At 52.0% G+C, this 22,427-nt stretch overlaps 8 protein-coding genes across 8 annotated transcripts; 5 read left to right on the plus strand and 3 right to left on the minus strand.

Moving 5' to 3' along the window:
* Window positions 1–4,428: 4,428 nt before the first annotated feature.
* Window positions 4,429–7,337, minus strand: AB675_11741 (Liver carboxylesterase B-1; the record flags this gene model as incomplete). Its single annotated transcript, XM_018140613.1, has 6 exons — window positions 4,429–4,786; window positions 5,776–5,866; window positions 5,939–6,164; window positions 6,231–6,421; window positions 6,474–6,774; window positions 6,822–7,337. The coding sequence occupies 6 exons, from the start codon at window positions 7,335–7,337 to the stop codon at window positions 4,429–4,431; spliced, it is 1,683 nt and encodes a 560-aa protein (XP_017996800.1).
* A 1,106-nt stretch (window positions 7,338–8,443) lies between these two features.
* Window positions 8,444–9,897, plus strand: AB675_11742 (uncharacterized protein; the record flags this gene model as incomplete). The annotated part of the gene is made up of 6 exons (XM_018140614.1): window positions 8,444–8,724; window positions 8,773–8,869; window positions 8,912–9,158; window positions 9,203–9,392; window positions 9,436–9,581; window positions 9,638–9,897. The coding sequence occupies 6 exons, from the start codon at window positions 8,444–8,446 to the stop codon at window positions 9,895–9,897; spliced, it is 1,221 nt and encodes a 406-aa protein (XP_017996743.1).
* A 468-nt stretch (window positions 9,898–10,365) lies between these two features.
* AB675_11743 (uncharacterized protein) lies at window positions 10,366–10,981 on the plus strand (the record flags this gene model as incomplete). The annotated part of the gene is made up of 2 exons (XM_018140615.1): window positions 10,366–10,500; window positions 10,565–10,981. 2 exons carry the CDS (start codon window positions 10,366–10,368, stop codon window positions 10,979–10,981), a joined length of 552 nt encoding a protein of 183 aa, XP_017996836.1.
* Window positions 10,982–11,739: 758 nt separating this feature from the next.
* Window positions 11,740–12,613, plus strand: AB675_11744 (Alpha-ketoglutarate-dependent 2,4-dichlorophenoxyacetate dioxygenase; the record flags this gene model as incomplete). The annotated part of the gene is made up of 2 exons (XM_018140616.1): window positions 11,740–11,886; window positions 11,933–12,613. The coding sequence occupies 2 exons, from the start codon at window positions 11,740–11,742 to the stop codon at window positions 12,611–12,613; spliced, it is 828 nt and encodes a 275-aa protein (XP_017996782.1).
* Window positions 12,614–13,715: 1,102 nt separating this feature from the next.
* AB675_11745 (putative iron/ascorbate oxido) lies at window positions 13,716–14,873 on the minus strand (the record flags this gene model as incomplete). Its single annotated transcript, XM_018140617.1, has 3 exons — window positions 13,716–14,392; window positions 14,442–14,604; window positions 14,652–14,873. 3 exons carry the CDS (start codon window positions 14,871–14,873, stop codon window positions 13,716–13,718), a joined length of 1,062 nt encoding a protein of 353 aa, XP_017996728.1.
* Window positions 14,874–15,540: 667 nt separating this feature from the next.
* AB675_11746 (Uridine permease) lies at window positions 15,541–17,225 on the plus strand (the record flags this gene model as incomplete). Its single annotated transcript, XM_018140618.1, has 2 exons — window positions 15,541–16,468; window positions 16,495–17,225. The coding sequence occupies 2 exons, from the start codon at window positions 15,541–15,543 to the stop codon at window positions 17,223–17,225; spliced, it is 1,659 nt and encodes a 552-aa protein (XP_017996818.1).
* Window positions 17,226–17,293: 68 nt separating this feature from the next.
* Window positions 17,294–18,547, minus strand: AB675_11747 (uncharacterized protein; the record flags this gene model as incomplete). The annotated part of the gene is made up of 1 exon (XM_018140619.1): window positions 17,294–18,547. One exon carries the CDS (start codon window positions 18,545–18,547, stop codon window positions 17,294–17,296), a length of 1,254 nt encoding a protein of 417 aa, XP_017996762.1.
* Window positions 18,548–20,314: 1,767 nt separating this feature from the next.
* On the plus strand, window positions 20,315–22,330 carry AB675_11748 (uncharacterized protein; the record flags this gene model as incomplete). The annotated part of the gene is made up of 1 exon (XM_018140620.1): window positions 20,315–22,330. The coding sequence occupies one exon, from the start codon at window positions 20,315–20,317 to the stop codon at window positions 22,328–22,330; it is 2,016 nt and encodes a 671-aa protein (XP_017996837.1).
* Between the last annotated feature and the right edge of the window lie 97 nt (window positions 22,331–22,427).

A 22,427-nucleotide genomic window follows, 5' to 3' on the forward strand; every position in this document is an offset into this window, starting at 1 on the left:
TGGGTCACCGCGATCATGTGCATCTCATATTTCATGTGTACTGGCCTCCTGGGTGAGGCACACTTTTTAAGACTTTCTATAGTGGAATAGATAAATAGGTCTATGTGTGATGATCTACAAACTCTCTAGTCTCTGCATGATTCTGTAACGATCTTGTTCACAATGAACCAATGCTTTGGAATTGCACTAAGTAACTGCATGTGCACAGCAGAGAACATATTTCTTTCTCGTTGTAGTCGTGCCCCTGGGCCTGCATGAACCTTCGATATATGGCGCTGAATCCGTCCAAGTGATACAGTCCGGAATCCACACTGCAGTAGGTTACATATGAAACCATTCTCAACTAGGAGTCCATCTATTGGTAGTAGATGATCTGCTGGTATTGGGAGAGATGTAGCTAGCTTGAATGATATACACTACTCTTTAAAGGCAGATAATTGCTTATAGAGAGATCTATATATCTTAAGAAGAAGAGATAGCACAGTGTGAGGAGTATAACAACTCTGGTGCTCTGTACATAGTAAAACTTGAAAGCATGGCAGTACCTTGATAAAGGGAGCACACTATAGAGGGCAGACTAGTGGGTCAGATAGACCAGTGGGGTGAAGATGAGTAGTGGCCTGATTGTATGTCTAGGAAAAGTTACAGACTTGCTGTTTGCGAGGTGGGGTGTGATGTGTAGGACTGAGCGCCCGTCACTTACAACCCTTTCCTTTTGGAGGAGTGTTGCACTATCCACAGGTTGGGCACAGATCAGAGCTGGGCATAGGGTTTTGTGAATCTTTGGTCTCCTGCTCAAGTAGTATAGTGCCTATTAGTTCTGGTGTAGCTATAATAGTGGATGAAGACTCAAGCCACTTAACAAATACAATAGATGTCAATGGTGGTGGTATGACAACTTGTGCCACAGGACATTGACTCGCTTTCTGTAGAAATTCTTGCCACTGATCTGAAGCCCAGCGATAGACACAAAGAAGGGCAGGCTAGAGACTGTCCAGGAATACTCCATCAAGACCATATATGGACATCCATTCCTGTTAACAGTGCCCACTCTACCACACAAAGCAAATATTAATATCAGCATAGATAGAGCGGTCATCAAGACTGATCAGTGCTAATTTGCCTTGCTTGATATGGCGTTCAGTGATAGCGGCACTGAGTTATTGATAGGTCTGTAAGGTAAAGCTTTGACAATAGATGGTTGTTGTCTTTTCCTTGATGAGCTGACTCAGAACGTGGGTGGTCCAGACTGTGTTGCTCTGTGATAGATCATGAAAGATAAACGGGCTACCGTGAGTCTCTCCTAGACATCTTCGACGGAGCAGGGCGCAGAACGGCCTGATATAGACCAGATATAAGTACCAAAGGGCAGAAGCCTCAGCCGTCAGATACCGGGCAACATGGAAGTCACGATGGGTAGCTTGTCATCTTTTTGCACTTCGATAGACGCACACAATCCGACTGTCATGTACATACACGCCCCGAACAACGGAGCGGGAGTTCACCGCCTGCATGGTGAGAATGTTAGGCCTACAGGCAGGTTGACCACTGTCAAATTGAACGAGTAACAGAAGGTCACTGAGCAGGTCTTGTTAGAAAGTGAGGTACTGACTAACAGCATTAAGATCCCAGTCACAGGATGTTATGAGGCCATCCACTAGAGCACTATATACACTTTCAGATAGATATAGATAAGTATATGACAGACCATTCTTAGGCTTAGTAACAAATAAATAGTTTAGACTCTTATTGCTCCAGTGGTTAATAATACAGTCTAGTCTCATAGACAGATTGAGGCCGTACAGTAAGCGAGTACAGCAAGATTGGGCACTAGTCAGAGTGTTATTTCGTAGGCGACTGAACTGAAGGATTGTGCTTTATTAATCATCCCAGGTGACAGTGTGGCCATCGTCAGACCAGAAGAACTTGTACGCGCCCCCATCAGACTTCTGTAGCGTATATCTAAAGGACTGCAAGCTAAATAACTCTCCAAATAGTGCATCTACACCATAGTAGAGGGTAAGTCTTCAGAGATAGTTTAGCTGGTCCAGCTGGCCATGATATGGTCAACAAGGCCAGTCTTCTATAATGTAGGCATATTAAGACAGTGTCCACTCAAGTGTGAGTAGTTGAATAGTATAGATTAAAGCCAATATAATTCGAGTGTAGTTTCGAGCCCCAAGAAAGGTGGTACCCTCACGTGACACACCTAAAAGCCCTGAGAAGAAGACTAGAAGCATGGAGCTTGATTGACCATCTTGACTGGGCTCTAGTATACAGTCCAGACTGAGAAGGGCAATCTGGTCACTAATGATTGATGTACTAGTCAGTGAGATACCAGAAAAGGCAGTAGTACTGGAAGAGGATATGGTGCTGTTTGGACTAGACAGACATAATAATCGTAGCTTGGAGGTATGACAACGCTGAGAGGGGGTCTGTGGACAACTTCGAGTCGAGAAGTGCTTCCGTGGTGGGTCTGATGTTGAGGATGCTGACCCACAATCGGATGCCAAAGAGCTAGGACTGTGATTTGGCGTTTCGAGACTCAGATCTAGGTTAAGGATGGCCGGAGTTGAAGCAGCATCAATATCCTCATTGTCACTTGGTCGCTCATCATACGCTCCCCCGTCTGAGCAGAAATCAGTCTCACTTTCGGTACCATCGTCAGACTCCACCTCCAGATCTGGTTCAGTTTCAGAGTCACTGAAGGCCTCTGTTCCCGAGACTGGACTGAGGCGATCCTAAATCTCGTGACATAGCTCAGTTTGTCGACTGCTCAGCCGTCGTCCTAGAAGCTATGTCTGGTGCTGCGGGCCAAATCAATAGAGGCGAAGAAGCCAGGACACAAAGCGTGCCCATATTACACTATAGCATTCACAAGTACACTAAGACTGGGGAAGTATAAATGGCTGGCGCCATAGTCAACTAATATCGTGACTGTGTAGCCAATATAGAATGACTGTGGGTGTGGCCACAGCAGTCGCCTCACAGCGGTGGTGTAATTGTTGTACTAAAGGCCTGATCTGTGATAGCTGGTGTTCATCGGTAGTAGCCATTACAAAGCGTTGACCTCGTAGAGAGCCAAAGCGCACAGGGGTGTCTTAACTCTTATAGGGTCTCTGCGCAAGAGCCTGGAGCATAGGCAGTGCAATTCCCTGGTAGGTTGTGGGCTATTTAGTACGCTCTAGCCATGCTGTAAGGTGACCAGCCTGCCTGATAGGATCAAGACCTGCTGAGTTATCGGGCTCATTATCACTAGAATTATGCTCTTGAATAAGATTATGGAACTCAGTATACACTAGTTGTTGGATCTAGGCATATCGCTGAGGGGTGGTGCTAATGGCAATGTTGGCACCCCATTGTGTCACTGTCTATCGCTCAGGTGTGCACACTAGCTTATCTAGTGTTGCCACAACAGGAGTGACACATCAGTAGCCACTAGCCACTGTGGGAGTCCATGTCTGAAGGATCATATCCTGAAGGATATGATCCTGTATCTATTCATGGGACTGTTGGCTAATGCTATGGGTATATTTAAGATAGTGGATAACAAGGTCCAGGCTCCAACTTAAGAAGTAATAGTGTCGACAGCCCTTCCCTGAGATCTGACATAGCTGTGGCTGTAGGCGGGAACCATGAGGTAGATTAGGGATATTAGCTGGTTGGGTCAGTCTAAGTGATCGTAAGTAGTTATTGATCCTGGACGATAATGCTGTGGGGGTCTGGTGCTGCTCCTTGAGATGCTGTGATATTGCGCATACTCGAGTGGGGAGGGCATAGCCACAGGTACAGCAAACAACACACTGGACAGCAGGTGTTGGACAATAGAGAGCTAGATGAATAATCTGAAGACGTTGGTCGAGTTCCTCCAGGGAAAATGATGCCCATAGTAGGACCATACTTGAAGTATGAGGCTCAATGTGGCTGCTCGAGAAATATATTAATCTGGTTGGGATCTGACAGTCGTGGAGTCCACCGCAACGATGGATGGTATTGGCGCTCTAGGCATGAGCACAATGTTGTAGAACAGAGCGGTCGCACGTAGAGTCTTATCTATGTGAGAAAGACCCGATGGTACTGGGCGCCGATCTCGTCGGCAGGATTGCTTCGCCTTATCTGGGGAGATGGTTCGTGTCAGGAACGGAACGAACCAGGGGCTCAGTGGGTCTCGAAGGTGCGGCTTGATTGGATCTGGTGAGCCCCTTTTGGGGGACTAGTGTTAGAAAACGAGGATGAAGTGGGTCGGATTCTGCCCAGTGCGACAGGTTTAGAGTTTCAGGTACAGGAGAGAGGTACACGGGCGAGAAAACGCGACGGATGGTCAGACGGGGCCGTGACTGAGACGGTTTCCGGGCGGATTCCGGCGGAATTCAGGCGAGAATAGGTGAGTAGGGTTTCCCCACTCTACACATCGTCATCCTCCTCGCTCTAGTACTGGCCATCATCGGCGGTGTATTTCACCTGAAAAGCGAACCTTCTAAGCAATCGACCGGTGAATCTCTCAGCAAGGCCGCGAGTGTCATCTTCGTGGCAGCATGGGCTGCCAGTGCCGGCCTCGCGGTTCTTTTTTTCACCCGCAAACATCATCTTCGTCACTGCGTCATCTGGAGACTGGCCATCGCTTCCCTCCTCGCTCTCCCTTTTTTGCTCGTCAGAGTGCTCTACACCCTTCTGGTCAGCTTCTCCACCACTCCCACCAGTGTCTTCTACTTCGCGAGTGTCAACGTCTATGTTGAGGGTTTCATGCAGTTCTTGACGGAGGCCGGTGTCGTTATCATCTTCACGACTGCTGGGCTGCTAGTGCCGACCCAGGAGAAACAAACGCCTGGTGATGATAGAACTGTCGTTAAGAATGCCCTTCATGCCGCGCCAACTATACCTACGCAAGAAACTGATGAGGCTCTAAGCCAAGCCAACTCGAAAACTCGGGGCCTCATGGATTACAGACCTAGCATGTTGATCAGGAATGCAATAGCTCAACGGTGATTGTGAACAGTACTGACCAGGACATCACGGGTCTGATCACAGTTTAGTGTGTATGTGAAATCCAAAGACGTGGGAATAGCTCATTAGTGGGCAAGGGCACTCTCCTCGTACTAAGGCGAGGAACAAAATTCCTGAGAACAATGATAAGCGGTAGAATGTTTTAAGAGGATTGATACATACGACCAGTGTATTCAAATTTACCTACAAAGTTTGTCGTGGACTAATTCCCTGTTTATGTGTCACTCTGGAGCATCCTGAAATGCGCTAGCAATACGATCGTTCCATCAATAATGAGATTGACAAAATGTGCCCGTACAGCCCAGAGTTGCAGCTCACTGACCAGAAGACAGTGTCGAGAGCTTTTGAGACAACTCTTCGCCGGGAATTGAGCATCAGGTGAGGCCTCGAGGTCCTTGGAGTAAATGAAGTAACGTCTATCACACATCGACAAGTGAATCGCTGACACAAGGCTCTACAGCCTGAATTCGTTCGGAACAACAAGATGACGCATCCTATCACATCAGCGTACCGCTTCCCAGCCCCAGACTTGGAGGAAATGTCTCCGAGATCAAATACGAATCGATATCCATCTCACAATACTCCTCTCTCCTAGCCCCATATTCCACACTTGAGAGTAAACCTTTTTCCTTCCCTGGAAGCAATAACACCGCATCCGTTGTTTGATTTACTGCACCACCCATATTAAGCGGCCAACCCGAGTTCTGCTCAAATGACGTGGGATCAGATATGAAGCTGTGCCATAAGTCTTGCATGTGACTTCCAACGGACAATTCGAAGGCCGTGCTGGGCGTGACGTTGAATGGGTGTGCGGAAGCGATGTCAGTTGTACCAAAGAGGAGCGGGAGAGGAGAGGCGTGGTCTGTAGATCAGTTGTGAGTACGACTGCAATCAATCGCTGCTTCAGATTGCGTATAAGTGAAAAGGTACTTACAAGCGCCCATCCAAGGTAAAGGAGAGATGTTGCTAAAATTCCCCTTGTACTCATAGCGATAGGTAGGCAAGCCAGCTTCGTAGCGGAGCTTTGCGGTCAGCTGGGCTGGGCACAGAAAGGCAACAACTGTGTAGACCAGTGCGAGGGTTGTATTAGGTCCACTGGTGCTGAGACCCTTGTCAATACTGCGTTCGCCTTCCCGACGATTGCTGCCTAGGATTGCTGGCTGGGTAGATGAAAGAAGGTTAGTGCAAGTCGAAAACTGAAGATGACAAGCTGCGGTGGAACAAACCTGTTTGATAATGTGACCTTCCCGCAATAGTTCGGTGTAGTTGCTAAACACCAGTTGGTCGTCGACGACAGGCTGGAAAGATAGCATGGAACTGCTGGTGTAGTTCTTGAGTGTGTCCTTAATCAAGATTGCGGGCTGCTGGCGCATACAGCCAAGTACACTAGCCGGGTCTCCAAAGCAGCCTAACTTTCCTAGACAATGTTAGCAATAGTGTACATGGCCCGTATAAGTACAAGAACTCACCGGCAACAAATGTGAAGTTGTTCTGCGCAGAGTCCAATGCTTGCCATCCTTCACGTGGTGCAAGTGCAGTTCCCGAGGTGCTGATAGTGCCTGAGACAATAGGATCATTCAGGTACGAATATGTCCATGCATTAGTCGCAATGCTCCCGGCGGACTGGCCCCAGAGGGTAATCCGACTGGGATCCCCGCCAAAAGCCTGTACATTATCCCGTACCCATTCCACCGCAGCACGTATGTCCTGTAGGCCAAGATTGTTTTGCTGAAGAGCAGCGCTGTTCGGGAAGCCAAAGATGTTTAACCGCTAGGTCGTCAGATTGGGCTGATGAACGGAGCTTTTTCGAAACTCACGTATTGAATATTCACCACAATCAAATTCTGCTTGGCTTGAACCCAAGGTGTGGGTTGCTCATAGGTCTCATTAATACCGCCCTGAACAAATCCGCCGCCGTAAACGAAGATAAGGACGGGCAAGGACTGAGTCGTTGGATGCATAGGCCGAAAAAGGTTGAGCTTCAAGCAGTCTTCACTTTGCTGACCCTGCTGGCCGAATCCTGGTTCAAGAACATCAAAGATGTCCTCCGCTCCTGTGAGTTGGTAGCAGCCTGGAGGCATCGTCGAACGGATCGTGCCATTACTTGGGTGTACTGGTTGAGGAGGCGCGAACCGAAGCTGACCAAGAGGCGGTTGCGCGAACGGCATGCCCAGATACTGGTAAACATCTGGGTACACGCTGTCAATCAGCGGTGAAACGAGCCCAGAAGACGTCTCAATGACGGAAGGGTCGTTCGGACCCCATTCCTGTGCAGGAGCCGCGAGGGTGAGGCGAGCGAAGAGTGCAAATGCGCAAAGATTCCAAACAGCCATATCTGTCAAACTCTGGATGGGTCTAGGAGTGGAAATGTTGCTGGAGTGCGTGCGTGCATCTTTATATGGCTGAGCCAGAACGTCACTTTCCAATAGACTTGAATGAGTTCCATCGGCCTGAGGTACATCTCGGAAAACTGACAATTGCACCCAAGCCACGTGACCCATAGAATGATCTAGTTCAGACGTATCTTTTGAACCGTGAGTCGTTCCTCAATCTTATGAGCCGCATAAAATCGCAAAAATTGCCCATTGTCGTAAAAAGCGCGGTCGTGTGTTGCAAAAGTGTCCGCTGTTGCCTCTTGTGGAAGAGCAACCAACAAGCCAGAGGCACGCTTGAAGATGGGGCGTAAGATGATTCAAGGATGGATCGCAGGGTTTGCCTAGCACCACCTGTAGCAGTGCTGGTGGATGCCACATCTCAGCGATGCCAAAGTTGCGTTCATCGGGCAAGGTGTATGAAAATACGTGTTGCCCGGTATTCGAGCAAGAACCAGCCCAACTGCGCCGCAGCCGACGTGCAAGCAGATAAGTTGATCACTCCGATGCTTAGGTTCGAGACGCAAATGTCGCGGAACTCTCCAAATGACGTCTTGGGCTCTTACTGAAGTGGAAAAAGGTGCGAAAGCTTCCGGGGTTAGTGTCGGAACTCCTTGGCACGCGATAACGCCAACCGAGGCAAATCCTGCCTGTCACGTGATATATGGCATCCGGCGTTGCCGTCAATCCGCAAACTCCGGGCCTTCTCCATCAGCAGTCGTAGCTTCCCGTTTTGAGTTCTTCAGCATGTCGGCCGCGTACGCACAAACGGCGTCGTTATGCTCAGTGTCACCTTGCCAATCATTGAACGACGTCAGCACCTCGCTGCAGACCTCTCAATGGCAGCACTACCTTCGGCTAACGGATCGTTAACTTCAAGTTGCCGCGAGCACCAAACTCTGAATTGGCGCCCTCGCAGGGGCTTGCGCAATGCATTCATCCAGGCAGACTGACCTGCTTTCCTCGAAGGCGATAAGGGTGCTATCAGTGACTGCTTTCTTCAAGGCGTCGCCGAGTATGCACGAAGCGCCAGTAGAACCAAGCCTTCTACATTACTGCGACTCATGATGCAGCTTCTTTTGTCTGTGTGCGCCCTCGTCGGCATTACATCTGCCGCACCCGCGACCGAGGCTGCCTTCTCTTTATCTGCTCGCCGCGCACTGCCCAATCACCAAACGCTCGCTCACCTTTCGGCCCGCAAGATTCGACGTGATGGCAAAACAGGCAATTTCAGCACAGCAATCGATAATCAATTATACTGGTACGCTAATTTCACAGTTGGTAACTCGTCCAACCTGGAGCTTTTGATCGACACTGGGTCGAGTGATTTACTGCTTAACAATGGCGTGTACGTTGTGTTTACCTTCAGCCAGAAGCTTGATTGACGGTGCAGCAGCTACGTGCCCTCCAAGTACGAGACGGCCTTCAACGGCAACACGACATTCTCCATCAGCTACGAAGGTGTGGACCGGCAGGGCTTTGGGTTCGAGACAGTGGGTACTCCGCTACAGAACATGTCGGAACTAATAATCTAGATAAATGGTACTGTCCAGAACGATCTCGTGAGCGCAGGCGGCCTCACGGTCACAAACCAAACTATCGGCAACTCCACTTCCTTCGAGTATTTTGACGTCCCGCCACTATCATCTGCAAATCCTGGCGATGGCATCGTCGGCTTTTGCTTTCAGGGTGATAGTGTATTTGAGCCACCAGCGCTCCCATGGTTCTTCAATCTGTGTAGTCAGAAGCTGATCTCCGCTTGCAGATTCGGCCTTGCATTCGGTACGTCCCTATGCTCTCCTGCAACTGTCTGCTTATATGCGCAGGAACCCGCGGCGTTGGTCAGCTGGTGGTTGGAAAGTACGCGAAGAAGCTGATCGATGGCCCGGTTGTCTCTATCCCCAATATCGGCGGAAATAGCTCCTATGCCGTATATGGTGATGTTACTCTGAACGACACGATCGTGCTCGAGAATCAAACGATCATCATGGATGTCGGAACGGACAATATCCAAGCGTAAGTTCTCGAGACTGCGAAACACGTCCGCTAATCCGAGCAGACCCATCGAGCAGGCTACGGAAGTCTTCAAGCTTCTCAACTACCAGACACAGACTCTCACCGAAGCGCCCACTCCGTTCGACCCTGGCTTGACGATCACTGTTCTCAACGGCTTCTTTAACTGCAACAACCCGCCTTCGCTTGGCTGTAAGTCCTCTGCAACGGTGTAATGCTTTTTACTGATAGATTAGTTTCTTTTCCAGCGAAGTCTCAACTTAAGAAGGGCGAGAAGGCCACAGTGTTTGAGGTGTCGAAAGACGTTTGGGGCGTATTCAACAACACTGCAACGAACTGTACATCTATTCTTGGCGGCACAAATGGCATCACTGTCGGCAATGTCTCTGCGTGGCTGCTTGGCCAGTCCTTCTTCGCTGGTCACTACATCGACTTCTACACTCCCCATAATGGCAACGAGACTATGATCAGCTTTGCAAAGCTGAAGCATCCCGGCGATGGCTCCTGACGGATGCTTGGGGCGTCTCGCTCCGAAGTCCTGATGAATGAAACTCACGTCGTGGAGGATAGGAGGCGGTCATCGATAAGAGAGTCACTACGTTTGCTCAGTTATGTTCTAAACAAACTTTGGCTTACATGTGCAGTCGCTCGGGAATGACGTAGCGGCGGACCCTGCCTCGAAGTAACTCCCCAGCTGGGATGAGGAGCGCAGCGAAATGACCGCGCAAGGTAATCTACCCGACCTGATACTTCGTGGGAATCGCCGAAAGCAGAATTTATTTCTTCATCTAGCTTGTAGCTTTTGTCTTTAACCGCCTCAAGCTAATCACAACGACAGTGGACGATACAGTAAGTATATATGTCGATGCAAAAGCAGACCTCGAGTGTTCTATCGTATCAGCCACTCGTGCAGTCAAATCCAGCAGCTAGCCACGACAATAGCTCTCAGCCAGACACATCGACAACGCGACAAGTAATGGCCAGCAACAAGCAGATCATAGGCTCTTTCGATGACCACGGCTTCCCGATAGAGAACCTCTCTAAGGACGGCTGGTCCAACGAGGATGAAGCGACCGCTACCTGCTTCTGCGGAGCGGTACAATTAGTCCTCGTGAGTTCCTCGTGCCCCAAATCTCCCTGGCGCATGATTCGGCATCTAACAAGCATCCTCAAAGCCGCTAAAGAAGCCCGGCTTGGTCAATCGCCACGTCTGCCATTGCATCGATTGCCGTAAGATCGGATCCGCCTTCTACCAATCGAACATCACAGTTGCAGACTCGCATCTCAAGCATAACCGTGGCCAAGACAAACTCATAACATTTAGCGAGACCGAAACGATTCGCGCCAACGCCGAAATGACGAACTACTTCTGCAAGACATGCGGCACTCTCATGTACCGCCGCGGTGCTCGCTTCCCTGGCATGTCGATACTTCGAACGGGCACTGTCGATGATCTGACTTTGGCAGAGACTAAGCTGCGTCCGCAGGTGGAGCAGTTTATCGAGAGAAGGGCTGCCTGGTCGGCACCAATCGAAGGCGCGGCTCAAGTAGTCGGAATGCATCAGCCTTCGGATATCGAGGGCATTCCGTAGCCGTAATAGACTCAAATGCGAGGAGTTGCTCGGTCTGGTCTGTTGAGTGCGGCTCTCGAACGGCAGGCATTGCGCCTACGCTTGAACATATGCACGTCGAAAAACGCCATGATGAAGACCTGAGCCTAAGACTCGATCTCGGCGGCATTGTGAAGGGGTGCGAGGCAGCCTTGCGAGAAAGAAGTGATCTATCTGGCCAGCAGACTGATGTCATCGGCTTCTGGGTGTCTCTTGGAAGTGATGCTCTCTTCCAATTCGCGTGCGCCGTCTTAAGGCCGACAGCAAGCCCTCCGCCGATAGATCTTTCGCAATGAATTCAAAGCACCCCGGAGCCAGCATAGTCGCGATCTTCGTGCTTGTCGTCAGCTGCAGCTTTGGCTTCACGTTACAAGCTAGGTCTCTATACAACGATCTGGAGACCGATAATAATACAGGATGGCAAGACCGTTAGCGACCAGAATCTAGTGCGCACCTGGCCGGATAGATGCGCGTTTATGCCTGGGCTCGGCCTTGCGCCCCACGCTTCTCCGCACTCCAGGGCTCCCCGCACATCCCTGGGATTAAAGTGATCGGCAAGTGTATTCGTGGTAAGCCTACTTTCGGCACCAGTGCTCCGACAAGCACGCTACCTTTGCGGCACTTCAGGTCAGAGACCCCTTTATGATTCTCTTTTCACGTAATCGGCCTTCATACTCATCGTGCGTCGAACAACTAAGACGCAGTCCTCTATTTGTTTCAACAAACTCTCACCAACGACTATGCTGGGCATTTTGGCAGACCGCCCACTTCACACCCTGGAGATTAAGGAGCTGCATCCAACATTTGGTGCCGAGGTGGAAGGTGTTGACTTCTCTAAGGCGATCCCGGACGACGTTTTCGAGGAGATTTTGACAGCTTCAGCAAAGGTGGGAGAACAGCATTAATGCCACTACAGGTCACTGATTTTGCCAGTACGGCGTCCTCGTATTTCGATCTACGGGCCTCGATGATCCACAGCACGTTGAATTCTCTCGACGATTCGGCGAGCTCGACGACACTCGCCCGTACATGACCAATGGTCGCAAGCCGCGTTACGAATACTACGAGCTGTTCGATGCTGGTAATATCGACACCGAAACTGGTTGTCCGCTTGATCCAACTTCTGGCCGCGCTCAATACAACAAAGGCAACGGTCTCTTTCATGTAGACTCATCTTTCAACCCGAGAAGAGCTTCATACTCGATTCTCAAAGCAACAGAGTTGCCTCCTCCCGACACTGGTGGTACCACTGACTTTGCAGATACTCGCACGGCTTTCGATGAGCTGCCTGACCATTTGAAGCGTCGGCTGCTCGACAACGACTACGTTGGCGCACATTCGCTACATCATAGTCGCAAGACCGCCGCTCCCGAGTTCTTCAAAGATACCGACCCGACTGAGTATAAGATGCACTATCACCGCATTACACAGAAGCACGAACCCAGTGACAGAATGAACCTTTACATTGCTGCTCATGCTCACCATATCGAGGGGCTTCCAGCGGAAGAGTCTGCTGCGCTATTGAAGGAGCTGATGAATCACTGCACGCAAGAGAAGTACTGTATGTCTGTACAATGGAAAAATAAGGGTGATCTAGTCATTTGGGATAAGTAAGTCCCTTTGAACATGAAAGGAACGGAGCTAAGGATTAGTAGCACTTGTGTTATGCATAGAGCTGGGAAGGGGACGTTTGCAGGTAAATTCAAACGCGACTTGCGGAGAACGACTGTACACGACGCCAGTAGCCAAGCATGGGGCTTGAACTCCGTCGAAGAAAGAAATCCAGGCTTCGCGATGCCCTCTTGATTAGCGCCGGCAAGCCACGGGTGGCGGAGTGTCGCGCTCTTGAACGGTTGATCGCCGAGGATAGTAGCGTACACTACTTCCCAATTTCAATGTGGCCTAGAGACTTTTCGAACCGCTCCAACGTCATTAGACAGAGGAGGGACGCTTCGCGGCAGTGCCCACTGCCATTGACTTCTGCTGGATGCGACAAGATGCGTTGCACGCAGGTACCAGGTGGAGAGTGCTCGAGTTCCGCGTACGGCATGATGGAAGTATCGACAACCAAGAAAGTCTCGACCGACAGTCGTAACGCACGAGAGCCACAACTATCGTGCACGCCACATATTTATTTATCACACTCACTGTCAATTAGTAAAGCCATGCATGGACAGATATAGCTTCTGCCGAGCGCATCAGACACTACTCATGCAGACCAGGGACACAGGGCGAGAAGAAACGGATGGCGAGCATGAGCTGGAGATGCAGTCCACGGGCAGAGCCAGTGTTTTTGATTTCCACTACGTAAGCCAAGGCTACCAGGCTGCGGATCCGGGGCGGAAATTGCGATTGTGCTAAGTGGGCGGACGTGCTGTGCCAAGTTTTCTCCAAACATGCGCGAAACTGCCGCACGACCCGCTCCAAGTTGCTTTTTTCCAGCCGGCATGCAGCTGGCGCGCAGGGATGTACGAAGGGGAGCGAGTGTGAAACTCATAGCGACACAGATCTGCATTAGGGATCAGAGAGCAGTCCCGTTCGCTACGACATTGCTAATTTCGCCGCGTTCACTATTCCAGTAAGAGCTATCTTCTTCCTTTCGGACGTATTGAAGCGCAAGAGACCTGCACTCCCACATTTCGAGATTCGCTCAGAACAGCTCGCTCGATGCGGCAATTACGTATGACCACGGCTGCTATGTCTCCGATCATAGGATCTAACCCGTAACCGCGTCACCCACCCGCCACGCCACCTTCTGCCGCCTCGTCCTCCACAAGTAGTACTCTCCCGCTGTCATCACCTCGTACTTATTCTTTCGCTCCTCTGTCACACATCCATCAATCGGCTCGAGGACTGTTCTTCGGTCCAGACCCCAGAAGAACGGCACACTGTACCTCTCCCGCCCCGTTTCGTTGATCACACGATGCACAGTGCTCACGAAGAAATCATTCGTCTGCCGCATGAAGCAGTCCGCGATGTTGAGTACGAAAGAGCCCGTCACGGGCTTAACCTTGATCCAGTGTCCTGTCTTGCTGAGAACTTCGAGTCCCTCGGTCTCGGACGTAATGATCGTGAAGTGCTCAACGTCGGTATGCGCGCCAATGCCTTGCTGCTCGTTCCGGCTGGCATTCTGAGCAGGATATCGAAGGATACGTGCTCCAGCCTCGGGTCGGATCACGGCGCTGTCGAAGGCGTGCTCGTCCAGGCGTAGAGCCAGGGCAAATATTTGAGTGAGCTTCCGCGCGAACCTGATCATCTCGGCCTGGTAGGCAAGCAGGGTTGACTTGAAGGCGGGAAGTTCGGAAGGCCAAAGATTAACCTCGGGGATTGCTGAGTCCGGGTGATCAGGATCGTTTGCCGCGTTGTAGTTCCAGTTGAATGCCTCGTACAGGTCTGTGCTGCGTCAGTCGGTCTACTCGTGGTAGATCGAATGAGGACAAACCTCGCTTCTTGAATCCATTGGGATTATTGCGCTCCATGGGATGATAGCCACAGTACTCGTCGGGCAGCAGATCTGTGCAGACTCCCATCTTTCTCTCGAGTGGCAACGCGAAGAACTCCTTCGCTTGCTGCTTTACATTGGCCGCAAGCGTCAGATCCACGCGCTTGACCAGGTCAGTCTCGGTCTGCCTCGTATAGCCAGGGAGCTTACATGATTCACCAATGTCAGGAACCCGATGGAATGTGCTGCCTCCCTGACTTCTTCTGCGACAGCCTTCCGATCTCTAATGTCGTCGCTATACATCCGCGAAACATCAATGGTCGGGATTTGCTCGTTCCTAGTAGCGTCGTTGGACTGGAATGTGAATGTTTTGCCGTTGGTCAGCTGAATGACCCTCGGCGCGTTCGTGACATCTGTGACTGTGACGGACATGGCGAAGGGTCGAATGTGATAGGAGAGATCGTCTAGTGTTCGGAAGAGACGTGCTGCCGCGCGCTCGGAAGATGACTGCTGTCGAGTGTTCGAAAGAGAGGTACTGTCGTGCGTTTGGATCCCAGCTATCTCGTGTTCTGTATGGCAGATCTAGACTGTCAGCCACCACGCCTTATCACGGATGAACAGAAGCTGATGCTGCGTATCTGGCGGCATAAGTAGCGGTCGATTCAGCAGTTCATGCGCCTATCCGCTGCATTGACATCTCGTTCGCCATGTGCCCAAATATCCGGGGTACAGGCTGTTGAACTGGTAAACTGCAAATCTCGAAGCCTCATCCCATGATTGGCTGTCGGCGACTAAACTGTTAATCATGATAAGCGGCTCTGTCGTGATTGGGCGCCTGGGCTATACTTTGGACCCCGTGAGCAGACCTGATCGCCTTTTCTCAAGCATGGCCTCATGTACGTACCGTGCGCTTGAACGACCCTGGCGTATCATGGACCTTGACATGCGCCCGTCCGAGAGACCACTGATAACAGGAGAGCAAAGGGAAAGGAGAGATTCCACAGGTATAAAGTGCACGGTTCCTTACCGAACATTCGCGAGCCACAATCAGACAGCCTCACACCCACAACTTGAGCTTCCTCGTCCCACCGCTTTCGCCATGGCCGTCCAGGACTTCCTTAAACGGCTTGAGGTCAAAGACCGCGCAGACACTCAGCATGCCAAAGCATTGAACCCAGACACGCGACCACTGGAACCACATCGTCGTACGTACGGCCCATGGCAGTTCGTCACACTCTGGGTCATCACCGGATCCTTCAACATCGGAGGATGGACGACGGGCTCTTCGCTAATCGCTCTCGGGCTCAATGTCTGGCAGGCAATGCTTACCGTCATCATCGGAAACATTCTCGTCGGCTTCCTATGCGTTATGAGCGGTGCTCCAGGCGCGAAGTGGCACATCGGCTTCCCCATGATACAGAAATGCTCATGGGGCACAAATGCTTTCGCCTTCATCGTCATTCAGCGAGTCTTCCTGGCTTGCATATGGTTCTCGACTCAAGTGTTCTGGGGCGGACAGTGCGTGAAAGTCTTTCTGACCGCCATCTGGCCGTCGTTCGCCAACGTCAACACCCCATTGGCGAATGGCACCATGACCACCGGCGACTTCGCCTCCTTCATCATCTTCACAATACTGTACCTTCCACTTTGCTGGATCAAACCGGAGAAGTACAAGATCCCGTTCTTGGTGTCTTGTTCGATCGTCATCCCAACTATCTTCGTCAGCTTGATCTGGTTCACCGCCAAAGCGCACGGAGCTGGAGCCTTGGTCAGTGATGTCGGCAGCGCCGGCGTTGTGCAGGCGCATGGCAGCCATTTGGGCTGGATGATGGTTCTGGGCATCTGCACCAACATTTCGTCGATATCGGTGCACATTTTCGTGCAGTCGGACTATACCCGGTACGCCCGAAAGCCGAAGGACCAGCTTCTCGCCCAGCTGATCATGGTGCCATCCGGAACAATCGTCGTCGCACTGATCGGAATCCTTTGCACATCGTGTGCCGCGCAACTCTTCCCGGAGCAGGAGGGTACTCTTCTCTGGGCTCCGTATCAGTCTTCACGGCATTGCAGGAACATTACGACAACAGCTCCCGTTCCCGTGCGGCTGTGGCGTTCGCGATGTTGGCTTTCGGGGTGGCCCAGTTCGGCATGGTGGTTGCCAACAACGGCGTCTCGGCCGGCATCGATCTTGCAGCGCTTTTCCCGCGCTTCTTCACAATCCGTCGCGGCATGCTGTGTATGGCAGCTCTGTCTTTCGTGATCCAGCCTTGGCAGTTGCTGAACGGAGCGAGCAAGTTCTTGACCGTACTCGGCGGCTATGGTGTCTTCCTGGGACCCATGACCGGCGTCATGTTCGCGGATTACTTCCTGCTGAGGAAGCGCCAGATCAAGCTCAGCGACTTGTATAACGACAGCTCTTCCGGCATTTATCGCTATTGGAAGGGGCTGAATTGGCGAGCGCCTGTGGCGTGGGCCATGGGCGTTTGGCCGACACTTCCGGGCTTTGCTCAATTCGTCCAGCATGGTGCCCTCGACACCCTTCCCGGATGGTCGTATCTGTATTACATCTCGTATCCGTTCGGACTCACAGTGTCTATACTCGTCTTTGTCGCCCTCAACAAGTTCTTCCCAGTGAGCGGTCTGGGCGATGTGGATGACCTGGATTATTATGGAACGTTCGGTCCGGCGGAAACGTCGTCATTGAATGGAATGGAAGCAGAGTCGGGTGAGGAGATCCATCTGGGCCGGGAAGACAATAAGGCCATCAGTGTCGACAAAGTCTGATGAAGCGCATCGCAGGAGGAAGGGGTTTGAATGAAGGCCACACAAAGCTGCTAGCCATCAGAAGTACCTTAGACATCGTTCAATGAATTGAAGAATTGATCCGACCATTCTGAAGGCCATGGAATCTCGTGCATCTCCGGTGGAAGCCAGTCCTCGATTGACGTGTCGGCAAGCCACGCCGACGTATTTGCATGATCTATGCCAGCAGTCGTAGGCGCAGGAATGCTTCCAAGGTGTTTGTCGATTGCGCTAATGTATGTTCGCAGTCGCTCGCCTGCTTCAGCCGCCGAGTCGATGGAGGACGCCAATGCGTCGAGAAGCTCAAGCATGCAACTCAAGGCAGTCCGTAGATGCTGATAGTCTGGTCTCGAGAGACCGCGCTTGATGAAACAGCTGAGAAGATGACCGAACCCCGCCAGCTCCTGCAGCATTCCCAGACTCATGGCTCGCATGATATCGATAGGAATTGTCGATATTTCTTCTATTAGCGCCATCACTGTGAGGCACGCGTCGTGGAAGGTATTGTCGCTTGCGGTGAAGGAGACCACTCGGAGAAGTTGATACGTGCAGATGATGTTCGCCGCTTGAAAGCCACAGCGATTTCGGGCACCTAATCCTGAGCAAGCCTCGGCATGTTTGAATCGAGTTGGTAGCTCGTCCAATGCAGCGGCCAATGGCTTCAAGACATGGTCTTCAGGGCGGTAATCGAGTCGGAAGTCGGTGTTCAGCTTTCGTCCTTGCTGCGTAGATACCATGCGCCGTGCTTTGAATAGGGTGAGGAGATGCTCGATACCGCGATAAAGGTCTGTGACGAAGTTCCAGCCACTCAGCCACTCCGCTTCGTCGTGCGACTGGTCGGGCAGTGTTGGATAAGACACCAGGCATTGCAACTCCGGACATCGCACGACATGCCCAAGCACAAGAGCGGAGTGGACTTCTAGCCGATACATGTACCAGTGAAGTCTCCGGCGCTCCTCCCGCTCGACGTTAGAAATGTTAGCCGGCCAACAACTCTCATCCGCAAGTTTGTGCCGGGCTAGCGCGGCATGGTACCAGCCAAGAAGCCGATGGAATAGCTCCATGTCGCCAGATTCCATGGCGGCCAAGCACGTAAGACCAGCAGCTTGTAAGTCTGAATGTTCTACCGCGTTCTCGAAGTCCAGTGGCAAGGCATCGATGACTTCTTTGCGATAGATAGCCAGAGCCACAGTCGCATCCGTCGGGACCGCTCTTTGCGAGAGTACAGCGCCTTTCTCCTGTCGCTGTGCACTCAGCGCACACATGGCCATGAGTCTCGCGTATGATGATTTCGTCGCTGGCATCTCGTGGCGATGCCATTCACGCATGAAGCTCTCTTCAACCAGTACACATGCGACAGGATAGACAGACTCGAAGAAGTTGTCGAGTAGAAGCTGAATGTGTGCCCGACTGCCATGCTTCTCTTCACATAGTGTCCATCGCGACGGGATCGCCTTTTCGCTGCGCGCTTTCGGACCACGCTTGATCGATACTCGGTGCCATGTACAAGCGATCCGGAAGCTTTGACAAGTAAGGCAGCCAGCAGCAGGATCTCGTGCCGGTTGACATCGTCTGCCACGTTTATGACAAAAGTCGCAGGCTTTCGCAGAACGTTGTTGACGGACTTCCATTTATTGTTGCTGCACGCAGCTCACAACGGTCAAGCTTCGACAAGCCACATCATTTGGGAGTCCCTTCAAGAAAGAGCCAGGGATCTTGCAAGGGAAAGGTACGAATGCGTCTGTGAGGGTCGGTCGCGCCGAGCGAGCGATAGGGTGGATGTGACTTCAGTGTCGAGATGCAAAAACGAGGAAGACACGCGTAGGGCAGGGTAGGTTACAGCGCGCGCTTCGGCCAAACAGCAGCACCGAGCAGCAATTGGGGATGTGGATGTGGTCATTCTAGGCACCCCTAATCACGACCCGGCCCTGGGGCTTGCCCCGAACATTTTTATTCATCAGAGCTGTCAGACCTCGTTGAAACTCCGCCATAATTGTTTCTTCGAGTCACCGCTATGCTCTGGCGCGCAGACCCGTGTATTGTCAGCAGACGTGACAGACACGTTGCCCACTCGTCTCGCCATACACTTTTGTACTCGGCAGACGCGGTGAGGGCAGAAGGTAGGCCGCACATACGCCGCGTACAATGTCGTGCCCGACGAGCACGGCGACTGTGCTTTGAATTGGGTGTTCAGGCATTCACACTCTCCCCTTGCTGACTACTTTTGTGGCCACGCCGGCAGACGTGCGCTCGCCTCGAAGACTACTGCCCACGGAGCCGCCCTGCCAGAGCGGAAACTTCTTCATGCATTGCTTGCGCAGACGAAGGCGTGCCTCGTCGTCGGCCTTACTGATTTCTAGTTGATCGAGCGCCCCTACGATCCAGCTGTCCCAGCCGAAGCCGAGTCTCGAACCAAACGAACCATGCCCGCCGGCCTATCCACTCATTGTTCCACGCAATGAGCCTGCTTCGCACAGATCATGGCCCCAACCGAGCCAGTGATGCGTACGCGGAGGCCTCGCAATGCTACGACGCGACCAAAATATGAAGATCAGCCGACAACGAGACCGAAGTCTTTGCACCACAGAGCCGACGCTGCTGAGGCTGCGTACCACAATAGCTCGATGCAGCCACTGTATAAGCCATCCTCTTCAACAAGATCCCTCACACGATACATTGGGCGTGTCAAGAGCTGGGACCGCCATACAAAGAGTAGACGCTTCGCAGGCGCTCACCTTCGTAAAATAATCGCAGCTCACGAAGTTTCTCACATCTATCATGGACAACGCCTCGGCAGACCAAGGCTGACCAGCGCGTGCTGCGCGTTTGGCATCCCGGTTCTTTGTCCGAGAGTCCATCATACTCATGCGATGCAACATCGCTGTGTCAACAAAGCGGCGCAGGCAATGTTTGACGCAAGCGACACTGACACTTCCTCTCCCAGCAACAAAGAAAGCTTTGTTAGCGACCGCTCTCCCGTATTTGCGACAAGCCTTGCCTTTCCTGGCTGCGTATAGCAGGCAGTCTGCTCAGCTTACGGGCCCTGCACGGATGGAACAACAGCAAGCAACATGCCACCACGTCCGAGTCCCCTTGAAGAGCCTCTCTTCTCGAATCGGATCCTGCGAAACGAACAAGCCTTCCACACCGACCTCGATTGGACGAAAGCCCCGCCGACCTGGACTCAGTCTGCAGTAGCCAAAGTCATATGCTCCCTACGACCCGACCTCCTTCGAAGAGCCCCCGCTCTCCTTCCGTTCCTTCTCGGTAAACATGACATATCAGATGACGGCGACGATGGTGTCTGGAGCCCGAAACGTGGAATCTATGGCATGGGCACACTGGTGGGCCTCTGGGTCAAACACAATGCTACACAACAACTCGTCGACGAAATGGTCATCAAGCAGACTCCCTACAACAAGCTGGACGACATCAAGCCGTTCGTCGTTGGACAAGGTATATCAGCAGAGGCTGTCTACCAAGTCGAATTGCAGCGCAAAACGCGCAGAATGATCCGGGATAATGCGTACAGCGACTTCGATGGGCTCAAGCAGTTAAACGGCAACATCCTCCATCTGCGCCAATACAAATTCAACACGGAACTCAAGCGCAACCGGTTCTACTTGACCTTCGCACCGCATGGCACTATCGATGACCTTTTCTGGAAGTACAGACTCATGCAGCGTAGCGTGCCTGAGAGCTTCTTGTGGTATCTGGTTCATTCACTCGCCCGAGCATGTCGGACCATGAATGGGCCACTCGACGGGCCTTCGTTGATTCATGAAGGTCTTCAAGAGCCCCGTAACGGCGGCGAGTACATGATCCATACCGACATCAAGTCCATGAATGTTGCTCTAGACTATGCTCGGCTTGAAGATGACGAGGAGCTCGACAAAATCTACCAAGGCACCGGCTCACTGAGAGACTTCACCTTGCTATACCCCTCTGTGAAGGTCATGGATTTTGGTCTCGTGCACTATACCTCTCCTCGAACACCAGAGAATCCACGATACTGCACAGAAGTCTGGAAGCCTCCAGAGATGACCGGATGGGGTCGGGACTTCCAAAGTCCTCCGAATCCACAGGGCATGAAGATGGACTCAAAATTCATGGTCTGGGCTATCGCCAAAATCGTTTGGGACGCCATCATGGACGACGCCGAACAAGTGATGTATGAAACACTACGCGATATGTACGGACAACCCAGAAGTTCACGGCGCGCCGAGACCGAGTATATCCGGCTGCAGAACCATTTCCTAGATCGCTTTGCGGCCCTCTCAGCGACCAGCTACTCACCGGAGTTGATCAGGCTGCTGTACGAGGGCCTGCGACCATCAGCTGCGGCTCGTTTGTCTCTGTACGAGATGCACCGGCAAAGCAGAGAGTGGCTGGAGAATTGGAACACGAGCCTTCAAAACGAATCTCTTGACGACATCCTGGAAGAGCATCGGCTGTACTTCCGCGGAAATGAGATTGTACAATTAGGCACGGGCTCTCGGCAAGTCATCGAATACTACCCAGCTTGGGTCAAATATGAATATCAAGATCCCGAACATCCGATGGGCCTACCTCGCCACGCGTACGTTGACGCTGCCGAGCAACAACAGTATGGCACAGATCCTCCACGTCGGGTAACGTTCTTGCCGAACGCGATCAAGTTCGGAGATCCTTCGCCTTCGGCTGAACCGGCGACACGGCGAATCGAAGCAGAAGAAGCCCAGCCGGTAGCCAACCCAAACCAAGCAGGTCAAGCACAGCAACAGCTAGTACAGCAGCAGCCCGTACAGCAGCAGCCAGCGCCGCAGCCTGTTCAGCAGGCCGTGCCGATTCAGCAAATTCAGGTCCGTCGCGCACCACCGCTTCCATCTCCAGGACAAGCAGCCCGCGCGGCTCAGTACGAAGGAATGAATATCCGGCAACTACGTACCGAGATCCGAAACAGAGGGATCGCCACGAAGTTGGGTGGGAGAGGCGTAACTGCGAATAAGCTGCGAGGTGTTCTGAGGGCAAATGACGACGTCAGAAGACGGGCAAGGGATTTGGAGAGAATGAGGCGTGTCAACAATGCGGTAGTACGCTCGGTATGAGGTTTGCGGCGTCTGTGGCAGAGCCTCAGTCGGGTTGGGTCCAGTCCAGCCTGCTAAGCCGAAATATAATCTTCGCGAGCTCCCAATTACCTCTCCC

The sequence above is a fragment of the Cyphellophora attinorum genome (assembly GCF_001299255.1).
Source record: "Cyphellophora attinorum strain CBS 131958 chromosome Unknown Contig28, whole genome shotgun sequence".
NCBI lineage: Eukaryota > Fungi > Ascomycota > Eurotiomycetes > Chaetothyriales > Cyphellophoraceae > Cyphellophora > Cyphellophora attinorum.